The following is a 23,106-nucleotide window of genomic DNA, read 5'->3' as shown; positions in this document are numbered from 1 at the left end:
CCCCCCAAAATTGAGGTTTTTTTAAGAGAACTATATGAACAACAATAAAACACTTTTCATACAAATAAAGCCAGACCTAAACAATTGGAAAAACCTCAGTTGCTCATGGTTAGGCCAAGCTAATATAATAAAAATTACAATTCTACCTATATTAAATTACTTATTCAGTATCAAACCAGTAAAACTACCAAAAATTATTTTACAGTTAGAAAAACCAGTATCAAAAAGGACAAGAATATCAAGGAAATTAATGGAAAAAATGCAAAGGAAGAAGGCCTAGCCTTACCAGATCTAAAATTGTATTATGAAATGGCAGTCTTCAAAAATGTCTGGTACTGGCTAAGAAATAGAGAAGTGGATCAATGGATTAGATTAGGTACAAAAGAAAGTAGTAAATGACTATAGTTATCTGCTGTTTTATAAATCCAAAGACTCAAGCTTCTGGGATAAGAAATCACTATTTGACAAAAATTGCTAGGAAAACTGGAAAATGGTATGGCAAAAACTAGGCATAGACCCACATCTCACATTCTATATCAAAATAAAGTCAAACTGGGTATAAGATTTAGACATAAAGACAAAACCATAGAGCAATTAAGAGAACAGGAAATCATTTATCTTTTAGGCCTATGGAAAGGGAAGAAGTTTATGACCAAAGAAGAGATAGACAACATATCAAATTGCAAAATAGATAATTTTGTCTACATTAAAATAAAAGGGTACACTAAGAAACCAAGATTAGAAGGAATGCAGAAAGATACGAAATAATTTTTACAGCCAGCATTTATGATAAAGGACTCATTTATAAAAGATATAGAGAATTGAGTCAAATTTATAAGAATACAAGTCATTCTCCAATTGATAAATCATCAAAGGATATGAACAAGCAGTTCTCAGATAAAGAAATTAAAACTATCAATTGCCATACGAAAAATGCTTCAAATTATTGATTAGAGAAATAAATGCACATTAAAATAATTCTGAGGTACCACCTCACACCAATCAGATTGGTTAAAATGTTCAAAAAAGGAAAATGATCAATGGAGAGGATGTGAGAAAACTGGGATGCTTAACGCACTGTTGGTGGAGTTGTGGAGTGATTTAACTATTCTGGAGAACAATTTGGAATTATATGTTCAAAGGGCAATAAAACTGTGTATGCCCTTTGATCTAGTAATACCACTACCAGGTCTATATCCCAAAGAGGTCACGAAAAAGAAAAAGACTCACATGTACAAAAATGTTTATAGTAGCTCTTTTTGTAGTGAAAAAGAATTGGAAATTGAGAGGATGTCTTTCAACTGAGGAATAACTGAACAAGCTATGGTAGATGAATGTTATGGAATATAAAAAATATAAAAAATCCTTAGCTATCTGACTTCAAAAAAGCATGGAAATACTTGCATAAATTGATTATGAGTGAAGTGAGCAGAATCGGAAGAACATTATACACATTAATGGCAACATTATGAAATTATCAACTATGAGCATTTCTTCTTAGCAAGTTCAGAGATCAAGAACGATCTGGAGAGATTTGTTAAGGAAAATGGCATTCATATACAGAGGAGAAAAACAACTATGGCTTCTGAATGCAGAGTAAAACATATTATATTCACTTTTAAAAAATTTATTTTATGTTTTTCTTTCTTCTCCACGTTTTTTCCCATTAGTTCTAGTTCTTCTTTCACAGCTTAACTAATGTAGAAATATGTTAAACTTGATTTTACATGTACAACCTATTTCAGATGATTTGCTACCCTTAGAGGGAAGGGGGCCAGAAGGAAAGAACGGGGAAAAATGAGAACTCAAAACTTTTTTTTTTAGGTTTTCCAAGGCAATGGGGTTAAGTGGCTTGCCCAAGGCCACACAGCTAGGTAATTATTAAGTGTCTGAGGCTGGATTTGAACTCAGGTACTCATTTCAAAAGAATTAATGTTGAGGGGTGGCTAGGTGGTGCAGTGGATAGAGCACCAGCCCTGGAGTCAGGAGCACCTGAGTTCAAATCTGTCCTCAGACATTTTCTAATTACCTAGCTGTGTGACCTTGGGCAAGCCACTTTACCCCATTGCCTTGCAAAAAAAAAAAAACTAAAAAAAAAGAATTAATGTTGAAAACTATCTTGGCATGTAATTGTAAAATAAATAAATAAGAAAAGGAAAACTTTGAAAGAGGTCACCTATTACACTTCCCTTTTAATCAGACTTTTTTGGGGAGCACTGAAAGCAGGTAGGTTCTCAGGATGGTTCTCTGAGGTCCTAGTATATAACACAAAAGCCACAGCAGAACATGAGTAGATACAAGTTTAGCCTATATATTCTCTATAGACGCTCATAGAATTCAGATCTAAAATGAAATTCAAAATCCAGAAGTAGGTTGTAAGAATGAGCAAAGAAAAAAGATTCCTACCATAAAAATAGTTATGGTTACCAGTACATTTAAGATAAAGAGAAGGAAAAAAATTATTTCAAACAATTGAAATCCTAAAAAGAATATAACTTGAGCACTAGTTAAGCTAAAATTTATAGAAGAAATGAAGCAAGAATTTAAAAATATATAAATGAAATGATAGCAATAGAAGTAAACAATTATAAAAGAAGTGGGAGCTATGGAAGAAAAAATTGACAACAGAATTAGAAACTCGGCAAAAAAGGTATAAAAACCTAATGCAGATAACATGCCTTCCATGAGACCGCAAGAAATATTGAAACAAAATGGAAAAAAGTACAAACAGGGGTAAGATAGGATGGAGGAAAATATAGTTAGTAATCATAACTTACTGTGAATGTAATGAACTTTCCTATAAAAGTGAAAGCAAGAGCAAAGTGGATCAAAAACCAGAATCCTACAATATGTTATTTACAAGAAACATTTAAAACAGAGAGATACACACATAAAGGTAAAAGGCTGAATAGTATATATTAAGCTTCAGCTGAAGTTAAAAAAAAACAAGGTAGCAATCCTGATCTCAGGCAAAGCAAAAGCAAAAGCAAAAGCAAAAAATAAACCTACTTAAAAGGGATAAGGAAGGAAATTACATCTTCCTATGAAGTATCATAGGCAATGAAGTAATAACAATATTAAACGTATATGCATCAAGTGGTATAGCATCCAAATTCTTAGAGAAGCTTAAATGAGTTACAGGAAGACATAAACAGTAAAATTATACTAATGGGAGACCTTAACCTCCCTCAGAATTAGATGTAACCACAAAATAAACAAGAAGGAAGTTAAGAAGGTAAATAGAATTTCAGAAAAGTTAGATGTGAGGCATCTGGAGAAAATTGAATTCAGATAGTTAGGAATATACCTTCCTCTCTGTGGTGCATGACACCTATACAAAAATTGACCATGTAATAAGGCATTTAAAAAATTCACAATCAAATGCAGAAAGAGTAAATGCATCTTGTTCAGATCATGATGTAATAAAAATTATATGTAAAAAAGGTCCATGGAAAGATTGACTAAAATTAATTGGAAACTAAATAACCTTATTTTAAAGAATGAATGAATTAAACACAAGAAATAATCAACAATTTCACCTAATTAATGATGAGACTTCATACCAAAACTTTTGGGATTCAGTCAAAGCAGTTATTAGGGAAAATTTTATATCTCTGAATGCTTACATGAATAAAAAGGAGAAACATGAGATCTTAAAAAGTTAGAAAAAGACCAAAATAAAAATCTTCAATTGAATACCAAATTAGGAATTCTGAAAATCAAAGGAGAAATTAATGAAACTGAAAGTAAGGAAAATATTGAACTAATAAATGAAACTAAAAGTTGGTTTTATGAAAAAACAATGAAACAAATTTCTTTAATTTGATTAAAAAAAGAAGAAAACCAAATTACCAGTATCAAAAAATGAAAATATGGAACTCACCACCAATGAGTAGAAAATTAAAGTAATAATTAGAACTATTTTGCCCACATATGTCAATAAATCTGAAAATATAAGTAAAATGGAAGAATATTTTCAAAAGTATATATTGCCCAGAATAACAGAAGAGGAAATAAAATACTTAAATAAACCAAGGAATTACATGAATGCCCTAAGGAAAAAATATCCAGGCCAGATTGATTTACAAGTGAATTCTACCAAACATTTAAAGAACAATTAATTCCAATTTTATACAAATTATTTGAAAAATTAAGCAAAGAAGGAATTCTGCCAAATTCCTTTTTTAACTCCAATATGATGCTTATACCTAACCCAAGAAGAGTCAGAATAGACAGAGAAAATTAAAGGCCTGATGATTATTGATGTAAAATTTTTAAATAATTAAAAAAATCTAATTTTAAATAAAATATTACCCAATAGATTACAGCAAGTTATCACTAGAATAATACACTATGATCATATAGGATTTATACTAGGAATGTAGGGATTGTTCAAGATGAAGAAAACAATCAGCATAATTGACCATTTCTATAACAAAACTAACAGAAATCATATGATTATCTCAATAGATGCTGAAAAGGTTTTTGACCCATTCCTATTAAAAATACTAGAGAGCATAGGAATAAATATAGTTTTCCTTAAAATGATATAGTGGATAGTGTTGGGTCTGGAGTTGGGAAGACTTGAGTTTAAATTTGACTTCAGATACTTGCTAGTGGTGTGACCTTGGGCATCAACTAGCCTCCTTTTGATCCAGTTTTCTCATTTGTAAAATGGGGTTAATAATAGCACCTACTATTTATTGAGTAATTGTGAGGATCAAATGAGATATTTTTAAAGTGACTAACAAAGTGCTGGGCATCATTATATGTAATGGGGATAAGCTATAAGCACTCCAATAAAATAAGGAGTGAAATAAGGATACCCATTATCACCAATATTATTCAGTGCTGTATTAGCAATAACATAAGAAAAAAGAAATTGAAAGAATTAGACTAGGCAGACTCACTTTACAGATATATGATGATATACTTTGAGAATTCTAGAAAATCAAGTAAAAAAACTACTTGAAAGAGTTTGCAGATTCCATTTGCCCTTTTCTAATCCTCTGATATCAATTCCATTCTCTCTAATCTTTCTATAATTCATGGTAAACAATGAAGCCACCAATTCTTTTAGCATTAAGAGATTTTCTTGTAGATCTGCTGCCTTGAGCTCATTAAGTGGAGGAAAAGCTTCCATACTATTTTCCGACTTATTTTGGGCACCAACTCCTTTTGGTCATTTTATTTTTGTTTTTTGTCCACAGATCCGCAGGGGGGAAAAAAACAAAAAGAGTTGAATGCTTTGTCTTTCTCTCTCTCCCTCTTTCTTTCTCTTCCCCCACCCAGTTTTTTTTTTTATAATCAATCCTGCCTCAAGCAGTCATACCTTCTTTGATCCACTTTTTCCTGTCCCCAATAAAGCAAAAATAAAATTATTATTTTCTTTAGCTTTCCTAAACTCAGTTTATTCTGAATGTTAGCACTCCTAAACTATTCTTACACTGCAATAATAGTATACACTTTTGCATTTACCCATTCATTCCCTTTCTTACATCTTTTATACATGTCATTTTTAGATGTAAGCTGTCTGGGAAATGAACTCCTTGCACACATATAGCAGTCTTTAGACAACCCCCCCCTTTTTTCTCCACATCATAATCATATCTCTTTATGTCTTCAGAATGTCATCCTTGAGAATATCTCATCCCTCCCATACTGATTCCCTCTGAAGAATTTCCATCTATGGGATCCTAGATATCCTTTCTCTGAATCCTATGAAATCTCTCTGCAGTTAGGTTGTATAGTGGATAGTGTTGGGTCTGGAGTTGGGAAGACTTGAGTTTAAATTTGGCTTCAGATACTTGCTAGTGGTGTGACCTTGGGTATCAATTAGCCTCCTTTTGACTCAGCTTTCTCATTTGTAAAATGGGGTTAATAATAGCACCTACTATCTTGCAGAGTAGTTGTGAGGTTCAAATGCGATATTTTTAAAGTGACTAACGCAGTACTGGGCACATTTAAGTGCTATATAAATGTTAGGTATTATTATTATTATTATTATTATTATTCCTGTCAAATCATTTTGGGATTTTCTAACCTATATCAGAAATACTAAAATGATTTGGCCAAATCCCCAGAATATTCTTTTATATTTTTCGCCCTAATAATCAGTTGTTCCTTGTTGCAAAGAAAACTGTAGATATAGAATAAAATTTTCCCTTGTTGGTTCAAATACTTTTTAAAGGATGAAATTATCATTCTAATTCATGAAATTATTAGACACTCTGTTTTTGACAGAGAATGCTAATAGAAGTTCAGATTATTGAGGTCCCTGATTATTTCTATTTGTGTCATTCTAATTTTACTAAGAAGGAAAGTGAAAAGAAAGAGACAAATGAAATAACTTGCTCAAGAATACATAACCAGTAAGAATCAAAGCTAGCTAGAACTTCAGTCTCCCAGACCAGCAATCTTTTCACTACACCACTTTATCTGGTTTTGGTGTGTTTCAGGCCAATTTGTTTTCATTTCTTTTTCTTTTTAAGATTCATTTTCCCTGTCCACTTTTTTTCTTCTTTGAAAGATGATTTCACATTCAATCTTTTCGTAGCCCTCCTTTGTAATGTCTTGCAAATGAGCTTTCATTTTAAACTAGCATTGCCTTTGGATGTGTATCTCTTTAGTAAAGAGATCAATTGATTACTAAATCAGACAGTTTCTTTATTCTTTTACATTTCTTGACATGGCCATTGCTTTATATGAACCAAGTTTTTCTAACAAATAATCTGATCTTATCTTTAATCAATTCATCTAACTTTCCCAGGCTAGTTTCCTCATTAGACATTAGACAAGAAAGGTGACATTCAAGTTTTTTTTTATTTTAGCTTCAAAATGAGGCTCATAGAATTCTATTGGGGAAAAATTGACATGTGTACACTGTATAAATATATTTATGTTATACCCATAAATATGTTTATATACATTATATATCTTAACATTACTATTAAATCTTAAAACTACATTGAATCCATTGGGATGCTGTTTATATATATAACAATAAACCCAGGAAATAATAACGATTTTAATTATGTCTAAAACAACTATAATTTTTTGTGCTATTTAGAATTATTGTTAGAATTATACTAAGAATAACTCAGAAATCCGATCTAGGGGGCAGCTAGGTGGTGCAGTGGCTAGAGCACTGCCCCTGGAGTCAGGAGTACCTTAGTTCAAATCTGGTCTCAGACATTTAATAATTGCCTAGCTGTGTAACCTTGGGCAAGTCATTTAACCCCATTGCCTTAAATAAATTAAATTTAAAAAATAGAAATCCAATAAAAATGTTAACTGAGACATTGAGACTAATTTCCCCAATTTTATAAGTTTTTCTAAACTGCTTTACTGTGATCTGTCAGTTTCAGCTAAAATGGCTACTTATTCCATTATCAGAATTTTTATGAGTATTGATATGCCAGTGTATGTTTTTCCTCTTCAATTTGTTGTATTTGTATTGCCAACAGAAATCACACAAATTCATATCAGAGAGTTGGAAAGGAATGATCATTTATTCCATTAGTATACTCTCTGGCTGCATTAGTCTTCTTTTGTTTTGAGTTTTACCTAGAGGACTCACTAAATTAGAACTGCTCATTTAGAGTTAGTAGATATTGGGATCAGGGTGAGGCAGAAAGTACAGATTTCACTGAAAGCATATATATTATATCTCTAGTTCCTAGTCCTATACTGGCAATAAAGTAAAAGCATTCATTCCCTGATTTTGTTAGTATATTTATTCAATAGGTTTGGTTTCTAATGATGAAAAGAGATTATAACTAGCAGTTTCTGTGTCTTGGGCAATCTATTTGTAGTGAGGGTGTATAAATGTTTTCCTATATCCATGACTGTAGACCTAGGGATAACTTGGGGGTGATTTTTTTTTTTTTGCTACAGGGTTAGAGTGGAGAAGGTAGTATAGTAAATATCTTGGGTAATGGCCTTGAGAATATGAAAATATTATCTGATCTGTTTAAATTTTATCTTTTCCTCAATAATGCTCAAGATGATAATCTTCCATTACACAACCCAGGCACTGTTCCCAAGTCTGGCCTGAAAGGGATAGTGGAGTAGGAGGATCTATGTTTGAAATCCAGTTCTGCTTCTGTCTTTGTGCTCTTGGGCAAGTCCCTTTGTTTTTCTGTGTTTCAGTTTCATTGTAAAATGGAGAAGTTGATTTCAGTGACTTCCAAACTCCTTTTTAGGAGGTAAAGCAGTTGAGAGATTACTATAATGTTGTTAAACATTAAGATGTTATTGGATATCACTATACTAATCTATTTTACTGTAGTAGGAAGGTGAAAAAGTCCTGATCTATTTTTCTCCATTAATATCCAAAAATTGCTTTAAAAATATCATCATATTATCTTTTATTACAGTTATTTGTGTATATATTATATACCCCAACAGAATGTAAGCTCCTTGAAGAGAGAAATTATTTTAAATATCTATCTTTGAATTCCTTAGTACAGAGCTCTGTACATAGAAAGTTTTTAATAAATTATAGAATTTCAGAGTTAGAAAGAACATCAGGGGCCATCTAGTTCAACCTATATCTGGAAAATAAACAGACCATCTACAACATAGCCACCAAGTGACTAACCAGCTTTTCCTAAAAGGTTTTCAGTAAGGAAGAATCCATTATCACTTTTGTATAGTTATAGTTTCTAGAAAGCATTTTTGTTTGTTTGTCATTTTGCAACTTCTGTCCATTTCTCCTAGTTCTGCCCTCTGGAACCAAGCAGGTCAAGGATAGTGCTAGAAAATGACTATTATTTCTCTCTTTCACTCTTTTTTTGCTAATTATCTCATGCTCTTATCCTTCAATCAGCCCTTAAGTGTATTGAACTTGAAGCCCTTCACCATCTTGGCTGTCCTCCTCTGTATGCTCACAATTTCATAAAGGTTTGTTCTAAAATTTGTGGGCCAGAAATAAAAACAAAATTCCCAAAGAGTTCTTACTAGGACAGTAGGACTACCTTTCCCCTTATTCATGTCTTCCAGACTTCTACTGACGTCTAGGATCTCATACACTTTGTCCAACCTTGTTGCTTGCAGCCTACTAAAACCTACAGATTTTCTTTTTATTAATTACTTAGCTGTGTCATCTTGTAATTTTAAGTCAATTTTTTTGAATTTAACTGTAAGACTTTCCATTTATCCTTTTTTAAAAAAAAATTCAATCTCCTTTCTTTCACCTAATGTTTCAGCTGATCAAGATTTTAAAAATTCAGACATATCCAGGAAGTAAGCTATCCTTCCCAGCTTTGGGTTTGATCTTTAATATTGAACTGAATTTTGCCATGCATTGGATAAAACTAACCTCCATAGTTTCAGTGTATACTTACCACTAGGTTTCCAATCACCATGACCATCATGAAAACAGTAAGACACATGGCTTGGCCAGCAACTTCCATACAGTCCCACATGGTCTCTATCCATTCGCCACACAGTACCCGGAACACAATTAGGAAGGAATGAAAGAAGTCATGCATGTGCCAGCGTGGAAGTTCACAGTCAGGGGCAATCTTGCAGACACAGTCTTTGTAGCTTTTACCAAAGAGCTGCATGCCAACCACAGCAAAAATGAAAACAATAATGGCCAGCACCAAGGTCAGGTTCCCCAGAGCTCCCACTGAGTTGCCAATGATCTTTATCAGCATATTTAGCGTTGGCCAAGATTTTGCCAGCTTGAAAACTCGGAGCTAGAAACAAAAGATGATAATTACTAGGTACTGTTTTAAAGATATGCAAATGTGATTTCCATCTGAGTGTACTAAGAATTTATCTCAAAGTTTGTTTTTTTTCCCTTATAGAAGTATGGAAATAACTCTTTTGCCTTCTTTTCTACCTTTGGTCTGACATTCTGGATAGAACACATGTATGTAATATGGTCTGAATCTAGGTGACATGATTTTATAATCCTTTTTAGGTGTGTGGTGTTCTAACGTCTATGTAAATGCTTTGTTGTTCTAGCTGACCTAATGTGATACTTCTTTCCCCCATATTGTTTTCTTTCTTTTCTTTTCTTTTTTTTTTACAATTTCCTTTTTATTTCATGATGTTTAGGAGTCTTTAGACCCTATTCTATCTTATACCCTATTCTAATGCCAGATGACCCCCCCCCACAACTGTATGATCTAGGATAATAAATATGAAGAAATTGTATTTCTTTCATTATTGAGAAGGGACTGATGTATGAACTTGCAAAAAATATAATAATTTTAAAAGTTTTTCTTTGGCTTGGATAAAAGCAAACATTTTGCTTTACATTTGTGTATTAGTTGTCAAGAGTTATAATCCCTTTTTGCATAAGATTGCCATCCTTTCTAAAAAAGGTCTTAATATATTTTTAAAGTCAGTTTAAAAGAGTGTCATTTTTATCCATGTTTCCACTGTTAGGTTTGAAAACAAGAGATAACTAACCCCTTATGCAATGTTTAGCCAGACACAATGACAACTGGCTAACATACTAGACTATACAAATGGCTACTCTCTTTGGAGAAAGGACATTGTGTAACACTAATGGAAAAGTGTTTACCAGTCTGAAAGAACGGAGTACAGATAATCCTTCTACATTGGCCAGTCCAAGTTCCACTAAGCTAAGGGTCACAATAAACCCATCAAAGATATTCCAGCCCTCTTGAAAATAATAATAGGGGTCCATGGCAATTATCTTCAGAAACATTTCTCCTGTGAAGATCCCAGTAAAAACCTAAGACCAGAAACAAAGTTAAAATGCTGTCAAACAGTGTTCCTAGGTAAGGATCACAAGTCCTCTTGCCCTCAGATGTTTGAGTTATTTCTTTTCTCCAAACTTCAAGCAACACATTCATTGATTGAACATATCAACAATTAAATTACCAACTGTAATTTTTCTTATTCAATTGTCAATCCAAGTTTACATTCCTAGAGAGTAGATTTAATTTCTATAATAATTACAAATCAACATGCAAATTCAAAAAATCATGATTTGTTAAAAACATATAAAATCATATAATTTTTAAAGGAACTTTTTGTTAGTGTCACACTTTATAATAACTTGTCATTTATTCTTTCTATTCATATTAATCCAAATTAATATTCCTTCCCCTCTCTCTATCCATATTTTTATGTATCTGCCTTGCATATAATTATCAATAAAAATGTGGCATAGCCTCCTACTCTCTTGCAGAAGTACTTAATATGTTCCTGGACAAGAATATGAAATGCCTCACTTTTAGGTTTGCATCTAATCCCTGGATTAACAACAAATACTTACTGATTTATTGATTGAGTTATTTTAAAAAAGAAAGAAAAAACAAACAGAGAAGGTAAAAAGAAGACTATTAAATACAAAGCTTCTTTTTCTTACCTAAATCTCTCAAACCTCAAAGCAAACTACAAGGAAAAATTGCCTCAGAAGATCAAGTCTGTTTCCTTAAACAAATAATAGTCTAATATTCCAAAGCTATCCAGGTTCAATTGACAAACACCTAAATAATTTATTTTTCTGAAACATAAAATGGAAAAAAAATTAAGTGGTAACCTTTGCCAAAATGGGACTGCTAAATATCTGATACACAGTGTACTGTAGGTTATCAATATTTCATGACTTTAATATAAATGGATAAAACAACACAAGTACCAAGCCCCTTTAAGAGGAAAAGGCTTGGACAATTTATGGACTATGAAAGTATATTTGATTAACTCTAGGGCCCTATCATGGGACAATAGATAGTTGGGTTAAAAAAATGATTGGGGGAGACTGTGATTTGTGATTTCTTGCAGCAATGAAAACTATCACCAAAATTCAAAATCATTCAAATGAACCACAAATACTAGGTACCCATAGAAAATTATAAGAATCGAAATAGGTCTACAGAACTTTGAGATTTGATAAGAACTACATCAATGCTTTTGAAATATTATTTTGTCAGTAGATAGTAGACTTATCTTTGAATATATTAATAGTTTCATTTCTCAATCATGGAAAGCAGATATTATCCATTAGGGATTTAGAAAAGATTGTCAATGAACTATCTCTATATCACAACACTAATGATGTTACTCTTTGGATAAAATACTGGCGTGAAATTCAGAAGACTGATAAGAGGATTCCTGTACTCAGACCATTCTTAGTTGAATCTCATCAAGAAAGATGATAGTGAAATGCCAATAATACTACTAGTACCAATAATAATAAAATAATAAATAATATCTACTTTGCTCATTGATACTCATTGATATAGTATTTATAAAATACTTTAGAGTTTGTAAAGCAATCTCTGTGAGGTAGATGCTAAATAATTTTTTCTTTTTTATGTGTGCATTCTTATAAAGCAACATTTTCCTTTTTTGTTCTTTGGATTCTGAAATTCTATCTACCCACAACTCCTTGCTGTGAGATTTTGAAGGAAAAAGATTGCTGAAATAATAATCTTAAGGAAAGAAAACTTTTTCCTTTCAATACGCTTACCAAGTTTCCTACTGAAAGCACATTATTGAAATGAGGAGTCATTGGATAATGTTCCATGGCCATGAACAGAGTATTTAACACAATGCAGATGGTAATTGCCAGGTCAACAAATGGATCCATCACAATTAGATTGACAATGTGTTTCACTTTCAACCAGTGTGGGGAACAATCCCAGATTAAGAAAATGTTGGAAAATTTATACCAGCAGGGTGGGCACTTCTGTCTGGATTCTTCAAGTTCTGCAGAATAAAACATGAAATCAGTAAAAAATACAGTTGGGATATTTTCTTTACTAACTGATACATTTCTTTTTGCCATGAAAAGAAGAAGCTGCCTTCTTAATTTATTTCTTCACTAGGACTTTAAGGATTATAGAAATTTCTATGTGCTTGGAATTTTGATTTTTTAATATATTTTTCATTTTAAAAATACAAAACATTGTCATGTGCAGCAAAACATGACAATTCATAATATAAAACAATAAGTTTCAGTTTCAAGAAAACTTTATATAATAAATATTGAACATTGTTTTCAGAATTGTCCTTTTTCTTTGTCTTTTTATAGGTTTTCTTCTGTTTTCTGGTGTGCACTGTTTATTTTTTTCCTCCCACCTCCCCCTGGGATGGCTATAATGAAGAATGTATATATTCATACAGCATATGAATAACATAGATATATACATATATACAACCATATATTTTTATATAGATACATGTATACATACCCACATAAAGACACATAATATATAACAGATAAATATTATATTTATATTTATTTCTGTTTTATAACATTTCTTGAAAGCAACAACTATTTCTCACTCCTCTACTCTATTGCCCTCCTATTCCTTAATTAGTAGTCCTTAAAAAATACCTCCCTTAAACACCCTTCTATATGCCCTCTTCATTAATCTACTATAACTCTCTATTAACCTACACACTCTTCTATATACCCTCTAACAAATTACCTCCCTATCCCCTCCTTTAATTTCTTTCTGAATTTATAAGCTTTTATAGGCTTATACATATGTATATTTATGTATATAATACATATTGTTCCCTTTTTAACCCATTCCCAATTAAAGTAGGTTTCCAGAACTATCAGCTCTCCTTCCACATATAATTCCTCTGTATCAGTTCTTCTTTTCACACCTTATTTGTATAAGATTGTAATTCTTTTTTGAAATTTTTTTCCTAGACCATTTTACTTTTAAGAATCCCATCCTAGGGGGCAGCTAAGTGGCACAGTGGATACGGCATCGGCCCTGGAGTCAGGAGTACCTGAGTTCAAATCTAGCCTCAGACACTTAATAATTACCTAGCTGTGTGACCTTGGGCAAGCCACTTAGCCCCATTGCCTTGTAAAAAAAAAACCTAAAAAAAAGAATCCCATCCTAATCAGTTGTATCCCCATCTTTCCTTCTCACTACCCAATTTTACATTTCCACATATAGATAGTAAACAAATTGTTTTTATTGAATCCCTTGTAATCAGTCTTTGATGTTTGTCTTATATTTCTTTGGATTTTTTTATGTTAAATTTTCCAGGTCTTTTTGCAACAAAATCCTGAAATTCTGGCAGTTCACTGAATTGCCCCCCCCCTTTAACTAGAATTATGCTTAACGTTGCTGGGTATATTTTTTTTTACTGCAACTGCAGTTCTTTTGCTCTTTGATATGTTGTGTTCTAAGATTGCTAGATGGTGCAGTGGATAGAGCACTGGTCTTGGAGTTAAGAAGACCTGAGTTCAAATTTGACCTCAGACACTTGACACTTACTAGCTATGTGATCTTGGGCAAGTCATTTAACCCTGATTGCTTCACATCTAGGGTCATTTCCAGTCATCCTGATTCATATCTGGTCACTGGATCCAGATGGGTCTGGAGGAGAAACTGAGACCAAAGACAGAGCACAGCACCCCCTTACTCAAATTCAATTCACATGCTTGTTATGGTATTACCTCGCTGATGCCATGGTCCTCTTCAAGAACTAAGGACAACAACAACAACAAATTTAAGATCTGAAATCATTTGAAATAGCTGCTGAGAGGTCTTGGGAATTCTAATTGTGGGTCTCATATTTGAATTATTTTTTCTTGTTCTCTTAATATTTTTTCTTTAACTTGGGGGCTTTTGGAATTTAGTTATGATATTCTTGTATGTTTTCCTCCTAGGATCCCTTTCAGGAGGTTATAGGTGAATTTTTTTATATTTTTTACTTTCCCCTCTTGTTTTTATGTTACTGCATCAAGATTATTTCTTTGATCATAGGTTTATTGTTTTTTTTTTTAGTTTCCTGCAAGGCAATGGGGTTAAGTGGCTTGCCCAAGGCCACATAGCTAGGCAATTATTAAGAGTCTGAGGCCAGGTTTGAACTCAGGTACTCCTGACTCCAGGGTCAGTGCTCTTTCCACTGCGCCACCTAGCCGCCCCTTGTTCATAGTTTTTAAATAGTCCAATTATTCTTTTGTTCTTTCTTTTTAATCTGTTCTCCAAATCTGTTGCTTTTCTTTTCTATTTTTTCTTTGTATTTATTTATATTTTGTTTTAATATTTCTCCATCTCTTATGACTTCAGTGACTTCTTGCTCTATTCTAATATTTGAAGAATCATTTTCTTCCTCAAGATTCTGGATCTCCTTTTCCATTTGGTTTACTTCCTTTTCACAATTTTCTTGTTTTTCTTTGTACTTATTTATTTTTTTAGTTTTTTTCTCAGTCTCTCTTACTTTATTTTTAAAATCTTTTTTGAGTTCTATGAATTCTTTTTGAGTAGGTAGTCATTTGATATTCCTCTTTTGGGGTAGGAGAGGCTTATTTTGCTTCTGCAACTTCCTATGATGATGATGAACTCCACTCTTCTCTATTTCCTTAGTAACTGCCTCTGTTTGGGTTCTTTCTCCATTGCCATCTCATTTTTAAAAAATAGCAGCTTTTTCTTATATTCAACTCTTAGTTAAGTGGTTATAACCTTCAGTTCTCCCCTCTGATCTGGGAGCAAGACTAAGAACTCAATTGTTCTCTACGTGTCAACAACCAGCAGTGTTCTGTGCTACAGTCTCTGCATTAATCATGAATATGTTGGTTCCCTTCTGCACAGGACAGTCTCACTGCACAGCTGGGTTTGGTGTTCCTTATCAGCAGAGGTTCTCTCTCTTCCCCTGCTCAGACAACTGACTTCACAATGTCTGTGATGTGAAAATTCCTGTGACTGAGACAGAGACTTCATCCCAACCTTGCTGCCTCTAGAGCTCACCTCTTCCTATTTCAGGGAACTAACCTGGAGGTGGTTAGTGGAACCTCGACCCTGAGTGCTTTCTTCAGATCTTTTCCAGTCATCTCAGAAGGAACACTTATTATTCTCCAGTTATCCTAGAAGGAACACTATTCTGCCACAAATTTTTTTGCCACTTCTATTTTCAGTCTGAGGTGTTTTTTCTTTTTGACTCATTAGTGGAGGAAATCTGTAAACTTTGGAATTTTCTCACCTACTCCACCATCTTCCCAGAATCACCACCAATTCCATGAATTTTATATAATTATACATTAGACATATACTATATCCCATTGCATTTCTTCACATTCTTAATGTCTTTGTAAACTTCAAGGTCTAAATTCTCCAAAGCATGTCTAATGGAAGCAGGAAGGAAATGTTCTGGACTATTCCTTTTAGCATTCTTATGATTCTGGGGTGCTAGGTAGAATAGGGATTATAAAGAAATATAAACCAAGTATCTCTCAAATTTTGGTGGAAAGGAACTACTTTTTATTTCTTCAAAGTCTTAAAACTTAAGAGAGCTTGAGGAGAGGTCTGTCAGGATGGAATATTGACAGAAAAACCTATACACATCTTATACTGAATAGTTTTATACTGTATGAAATGGAATTGACCAAAAATTTAAATACATAAAAATTAAAAGATTGAGGAAAATGGAATAAAGCAATTATGCCATTGGGAAGAAGAGATGACTTTCACTATTCAATATATATAAGAGGAATTACTAGGAACAAGATTTATGCTTATGAATAAAAAGAATCCACAGTTAAAACCATTATAATTTAATGAAAAATAAAAACAAAATAGGAAAATGTCTATTGAATATATGACATTTAAAATGATCATTTCAATATGTAATAACTGTTTAAAATGTGCACAGCCAAAATCCAGTCTGTGGTGGACGAATTATCAAAGGATATGAACAATTTGAAAAAGGTAAAAAAATAACTAATGAGGTATATAATATCTCACACAGAAATATTCAGCAAAAAAACCCAAACCAAACCAAAAAACGAAACTAAATTGGGTTGTATAAAGACAGGTACTCTTTTTTCACAGCTGATAGAATTCATATTTGCAGAGTTTGTTTTTAAGAAAGTAATTTCAGAGGATGTAGTAAATATTGTAAGTATATTTATACCCATTAACTCAGCAAGCAAATGCATCTACTATGTGCTAGACATTGTATTAAAGTGATTCAGAAATGGAGAAAAAATAAAATAGTTCCTACACAATAAATGAAAAACCATGGTTTGGGGGGAGACATTCATGGCTGTGGCAATCAGGAAAGTTTTCAAAAAAGAACTTTGAAGAGAATTGGGGATTCAAAGAGAAAACAATTAAGGAAGGAAGGTATTCTAGAAATGGAGGATAGCCTTACAGAGGCATTGAGAAAGGAGACAGAATGTTTTGCTTAGCAAACAATAAGTAAGTCCTAGAATTAAGACTTCATATATACATATATTTGTATATATAAAATGTGAAGAAAGCTTGGACTTTTAGAAATTGTAAAGAACTTTAAATGATAAACAGTAATTTGTCTTTTATTGTACATGCAATAGGGAGCCACTGGAGCTTTTTGAATTTGGAAATGATATAGTAAGACCTATCCTTTCAGAATATCATACCTGCAGCTGAGCATAGTTTCCATGAAGGGGGAAAATGGAGACAGGAAGATCAATTAGGAGGCTGTTGGAATAGTGGAGGAGAGAGGTGATAATTCCATTCTTTGAAGTATACAATGAAAGTATACATGAAAAGACATCAAAAGATTGATTTGTTCAAAGATTTTCATAATAGCATTATTAATGCAAGGAATTAGAAGCAACCTAAAATGCTCAACCATTGGAGAACTATTAGATAAATTTCACCAGTAGTGTGACAGAATACTATAATGTGACTAAGACTGATAAGTATGAGGAAAACATGGAAATTCAGAGAGATTTATGAGCCAATAGAAAGAGGAAGAAAAAGCAGAACCATAAAAAGAAGAGTATACACTTTGATCATATTAACAGGAAAAATAAATGAGAAAAAGATAAAGAAAACTGATGTAGTCTTCAAGGAAGTGATTGAAAGTGTATGATATTTTTGAGGTGAAATTATTGGAAAAGTGAATAGTACTATATCAAGATTAAAGTTTATATTAGTGTTCAAGGTTAGGTTTATAACAATTTGCTCCTCCTTCTGAGTTCACTATTGCATCACAGTATTTCCCAAAATTGTATGTGTGTTCTCATGTTCTCCTGCCAAACTTTCAGCTTCCTGACTACTGACTATGGAAAAAGATCTGAACTCAGTCGACTGTCATAAAGGCATGATGACCAGCTTTAGCCTTTGGCATCATCTTAAACTTTTCCATCACTTACCTATAAGCACCTATCAAACTGTATTAATTGCTTTTATAAAACATTATTTTTTTTCCTGGCTTTTGCTTGCACTTTTGTCTGTCTCTCTTTTCCTGATAAGAAGGCAGTTAAGTAGTACAGTTGATAGAATGCTAATTTTCATGAGATCAAACCTAGCCTCAGACACACTTATTAGCTGTGTGATCATGGGCAGCCCTCTTAATCCTGATTACTTCAGTTTTCTCATATATAAATGAGTCAGAGAAGGAAATGACAAACTACTCCAATATCTGCCAAGAAAGTCCCAAATGGGGCTAAGAAGAGTTGGACATAACTGAACAATAATAACACTTCCTGAAGAGTGAAACCTACCCAATTTTTCAAGACACATCCTACTTGACCATTACTTCGAGAAATCTATACCAATATTTTAAGTTGAAAATAATTTCTTTCTGCAGAATTCACATAGTACTTTGATGGTCCTTTATTATGTTCTATTTGATATGGCAGTTATTTGTGTCCTTGCTATATCTTTTCTACTATATATGCTTAAAGAGCAGTGATCATGTATTATTTAATTTTTAAATGTTTCTCAGTGTCTAGTATGATATAGACATTTCTTAAATATTTGTTGAATAAATGAATGAATATACAAATGATATAAATGAAAATGAAAGTTTTTACAAACCTTCCACAGTATTGGTTAATATACTGGCTATGCTCATTGCTCTTTGCCTTTGGGAAGGATCTTCTAGAAAATCCATGGAAACATGGAAAGAACTTGATCTTCTCTTTTTAATTTCTGTTTCAGTAGTTGTGCCCTGTAAGGAAAATGATGATGTTTTAAATGACCATTTGAAACAAAGTAATAATCCAGTAACCAAATTGTGAAGCAAAGGTTTCATGGAGCACGTGCACCATGCATCTTCATATTTAATTAGTTTGTGTCTCTAGATTTTTTTTATTGTGTCATAAACTTGGAATATATAAATTGTTCTTTAGTTTGATAGTGATAGCAAGTGACAATACTTTTTTGAACTTATGTGTTATGGAGTGTGATACAATTTATAAAATACAGAAAAGGGTCTAAACTGGAAACAAAGTCATTGAATGAAAAAATTTTTGATAATCAAATTCAAATGCATTTCTAAGCAAACAAGATAAAAAGATAACGAGAATTCAAAGGCCATGTCCAATATTTTTCATATATAGTTCTTTGGGACATCAGCTTTTGAGAAGGTTCCTCCTTCTCTCCTTCCTTTCCTCTATTCTCTTACTTCTTTTCTTCCTTCCCTTTCTTGTTCTTTGAGCTCTTCCCTTCCCTTCCTCCCTGTCTTCTTTCTTCTTTCCTTTCTTTTTCTATAGACCCCTCCCCTTTTCTTTCCTTCCTTTATTCTTTTTTCTTTTGTTCGTTCATTTGTCACTTTTTCCCCTCCTTCTCTCCTTCCTTTCTCTTTTCTTCCTTTCTTCCTTTCTTCCTTTCTCTTTCTTTTCTTTTTTTTCTTCCTGTCCTTCCTCAACTGCAAACAATAAAAACAGGATGGACTGATAATTTTTGTTTTTTGTACACAGAGGTGGATGGCTGTTACCAGATGCTAATCAGCATAAGGGAAAGGGATGAGGAGACCAGTAGCCAAACCAATGCCATGCTTAATGGTTTCATCCAAAATGGCAAAGCAATAAGTAATCTAAGCCTGACTTAGTCATGCTTCGACATGCTGATATAATTCCAATTAAGTGGGCACCCTGGAAAGAGACAAAATCATTTTTAGTACTATCCTATATGCATATGCATATAAGACATATATTGTACATTTAGATCAGGCATATTTTCATATCATTCTGCATAAATATGTCCTTTGGTTTCCAAGGCCCTCTCTATTTTATTTAATTTTTCTTTCTGAAGTGACCCATATCAGCAGTTTTCATAAGGACGATGAATGAGTACTGTAAATTGTTATCAATGTAAAAATGAAGCTATCTATAATTAAGCACAGTGTTCTCTAAAAATATTTTGAAATGAAACAGATTTGTAAAGACCAAATTGAGTTAGTAAGATTTATTATATACCCTTTATATTTGTATATCACAATTATTTGTTCTCTTCTATGATAGGGCTACATAGAACTTCCTAAGATCTAATTTACAGCATGGGTATATAACAAACATTCTCATTTGAGAGTAGTAATGTATTTTAATGCCTCATTTATCATAAGTATGTTTGTAAATAAAGGAATTCATAGTTGCTATATTAGGGAGTAAAGCTTGAGGTTTTTAGTTTTAGTTGGTTAGTCAATTAAAGGTATTACAAGATGCATTTGCATTCACAGCTTGACCAACCAGGGATCATTCTCAAGGGATTCCATTCTGTAGAAACACTGGCTGGTGCAGAAGGAATGGGCCAGCCATGCCTAAACTATTTAAAACTTCCTTACATTGTCATCAGTAGCTGGCTTATCTATTATCACCTCTGGCAGAAGCTGTCCAACAGGCGATGTAGGAGCTGAAGGTCCACCAACCAAGGAAACCACACCATTGCAATCTACAGTGCTGTGCATCTTCCCATTCACTGGAAACACCGCCAGCATCCGGGATGATCTACTGGCCTGACTTATGTTACTGTTGCGCCGTTCTCCATGGCGGCGGGGCACAAACAGGGAGTCTCTCCTGCTTTCATTGTCTTCAAATGTGCTGTGTTCATCATCAGCAAAGTCATTCTCAGATCCCACATCCTTTGCTCGTCCTCTAAAGCTGAAAAGGCTTGTTCTGCTGTTGCGTCTCGGAGAAAACAGGGATCCACGAATGCTCAACAAGGACTAAAAGAATTAACACAAGAAATGAAAATGAGCATATATAGCACCTTTCAATGCACTTCTTGATATTTAAAAGTAGTTGATATGAAAGAAATGTAAGGTTCAGAGAAAAATTGCAGCTCATTCATTGCATATAAATATCTTCTATTCATCATGTTTTCATTTAGAATCAAAAATTATAAATATGTGAGGTCATGTGGGTAAGAAAATTACTTGGGTCTGGATTAGGGAGTGAGAAATTCAATTATACCATGCTCAACTTGAGGGAAAAAATTTCCTAAACCATTGTATTCTCCAAATTCAAGCAGAAAAAAACATTGTAATCTTTTACATAGTAGATAGACAGTCAATAAATACTTGTTGATTAATTATTCTTTGCTTGCATATTCCTCCCCACCTTTAACCTAAGAATTTCAACCATTTCTCATTTTAGTTCATCATCATTATCATCACTACTAAAATTTATGAAGGAATTTAAGGTTTTCAAAGTACTGTATATTTATTATATCTTATTTTATCCTCACAATAATCATAGGGCATAGATGCTATTATTATCCTCATTTGAATAATCATGATAAATGATTATTCCTCATTTGAGAAAACTAACATTGACAATGTTCAAGTAACTTGCTCAGGGGTTACATAGAACATAAGTATTGGGGGAGGATCCCTCTCAGATTTTCCTGAATACAGGTCAATATTCCTTTCATTGAATCACCTGGATGTCTCAACTGCCACTTGGAAGTAAGTATAAATGAAACGTTATCTTCTTCACATTATACTTTGGGTAAAAAGTAGTTATAGAACATGTTCAAAGTTTTAAACAAGTTAGTAATAATAAAAATGATGATGACTATGATATTTATATAAAATTTTACAAAAATAAGTATTTCAATAAAAACCATTGATTAATTTTTTTCCTAATGGAGACAAACTTTTGTTTACATTTGCAAATTTTATTTACCTTATTTCATTTAATTTTTATAACAAATCAGTGAAGTAGGTGGCCTAAGTATTATTATTTCAATATCCAGGAGAAGAAATTAGCTTAGAGAGATTATTGGTCATTCAGCATAGAAGGACTAGAACTCAGATCTTCTGACTAAAAATACAAGATTCTTACTATTAGGTTATATACTATTCATACACAACCAAAATCAAGGTTTTTCAAATAAAAGAATAGATTTAAAGAAATTATACAAATCTTACTTCAGAAGACTAAAGTTAATGAAGTCATTTTATATCTCTTAGTTTGATTCACTTTCTGGTTATGATGTATGATATTCTATACATATACTTTACATATCACTTTAATGAAGACATTACCATACCTGATGTGGAGAGGAGTACCTCTTTTCATAGGTCAATCGGTTCCCTTCAATGGAGAATCGGAAGCCTTTCCTCCTAATACTCTCTTCAGATTCAGATTTGTGGAATTCATCCTCATCTTTTTCTTCTCCTCCAGATTGCTCTTTCTGTTTTCTTTTCTTTCGTCGGTTCCTTCTTTCCTTTGCACTCTTTGAACTCAACTTTGAGGCTTCTGAAGAACTCTCTGAGAGGCCACCTGCTGCACTGGGTTCTCTAGAATGCTCAGAGGCAGTGGCTGCTGCTGCCTGCCACATCAAATCAATAAATCAATTTAAAAAGCATTTATTAAGCATTTGCAATGTACCAAGAACTCTTATAAGTATTTGGATACATAGCAAAAAAGCTAGATAATCCCTAATCTCAAGGAGATCATATTTTAATTGGGGGAACCAAAAGATAACAGAAAGTTCATCTATAGGGTGGAAGAAAAAATCTCGAAATTATAAGGGTTCAGGAGAGGGGCAGATGGCAAAGCCTAGGAGCCCTTAAATTATATGAATAGGTCAGATGGCAGTTCTGGGGGTCCACATTGCTGGTCACAGATGCAGGATTGATGATACTTTATTTCAATAGAAGTCTATTACATTAACTATATTTTTAGTATTTCTCATCTAGATATTTATCCTTTCTTTGAAATGACTCGAGTAGTTGTTTTTTTTTTTAAATTAAACAGTTGCTAATTGAAGTCTAAGGTTTAGTTTGTAACTAAAAGAGAAAATGAGCTTTTTATTTCCCACTTAATGAAGGATTTCAAGGCTAATGTAATTTTCCTGTGTCAACATTTATTATGTCTGCATTTTCTTAGGGAAAATTTTGTTCAAAGAGACTCAATCAGGCATCACCAAAAAC

General features: G+C 32.9%; 1 protein-coding gene and 1 long non-coding RNA gene across 2 annotated transcripts in view; one reads left to right on the top strand and one right to left on the bottom strand.

The window, feature by feature from the left end:
* The window catches only part of LOC141507810 (uncharacterized), a 107,515-nt gene extending 86,238 nt beyond the window's left edge, over positions 1-21,277 (top strand). Inside the window, exon 6 of the long non-coding RNA XR_012474273.1 lies at positions 20,407-21,277. This is a non-coding gene — a long non-coding RNA (uncharacterized LOC141507810). The remainder of the gene's footprint in view (positions 1-20,406) is intronic.
* LOC141507809 (sodium channel protein type 1 subunit alpha-like) overlaps positions 1-23,106 on the bottom strand; it is a 226,923-nt gene that overhangs the window by 66,814 nt on the left and 137,003 nt on the right. Inside the window, exons 11-16 of the mRNA XM_074215801.1 lie at positions 22,221-22,502; positions 20,512-20,892; positions 18,765-18,897; positions 12,458-12,696; positions 10,541-10,714; positions 9,348-9,704 (exon numbers count right to left, since the gene is read on the bottom strand). Coding sequence (XP_074071902.1) covers positions 9,348-9,704; positions 10,541-10,714; positions 12,458-12,696; positions 18,765-18,897; positions 20,512-20,892; positions 22,221-22,502 — 1,566 coding nt within the window. The remainder of the gene's footprint in view (positions 1-9,347; positions 9,705-10,540; positions 10,715-12,457; positions 12,697-18,764; positions 18,898-20,511; positions 20,893-22,220; positions 22,503-23,106) is intronic.

The sequence above is a fragment of the Macrotis lagotis genome, chromosome 1, assembly GCF_037893015.1.
Source record: "Macrotis lagotis isolate mMagLag1 chromosome 1, bilby.v1.9.chrom.fasta, whole genome shotgun sequence".
Taxonomy (NCBI): Eukaryota; Metazoa; Chordata; class Mammalia; order Peramelemorphia; family Peramelidae; genus Macrotis; species Macrotis lagotis.
This window is presented reverse-complemented; position numbering and strand designations above follow the sequence as displayed.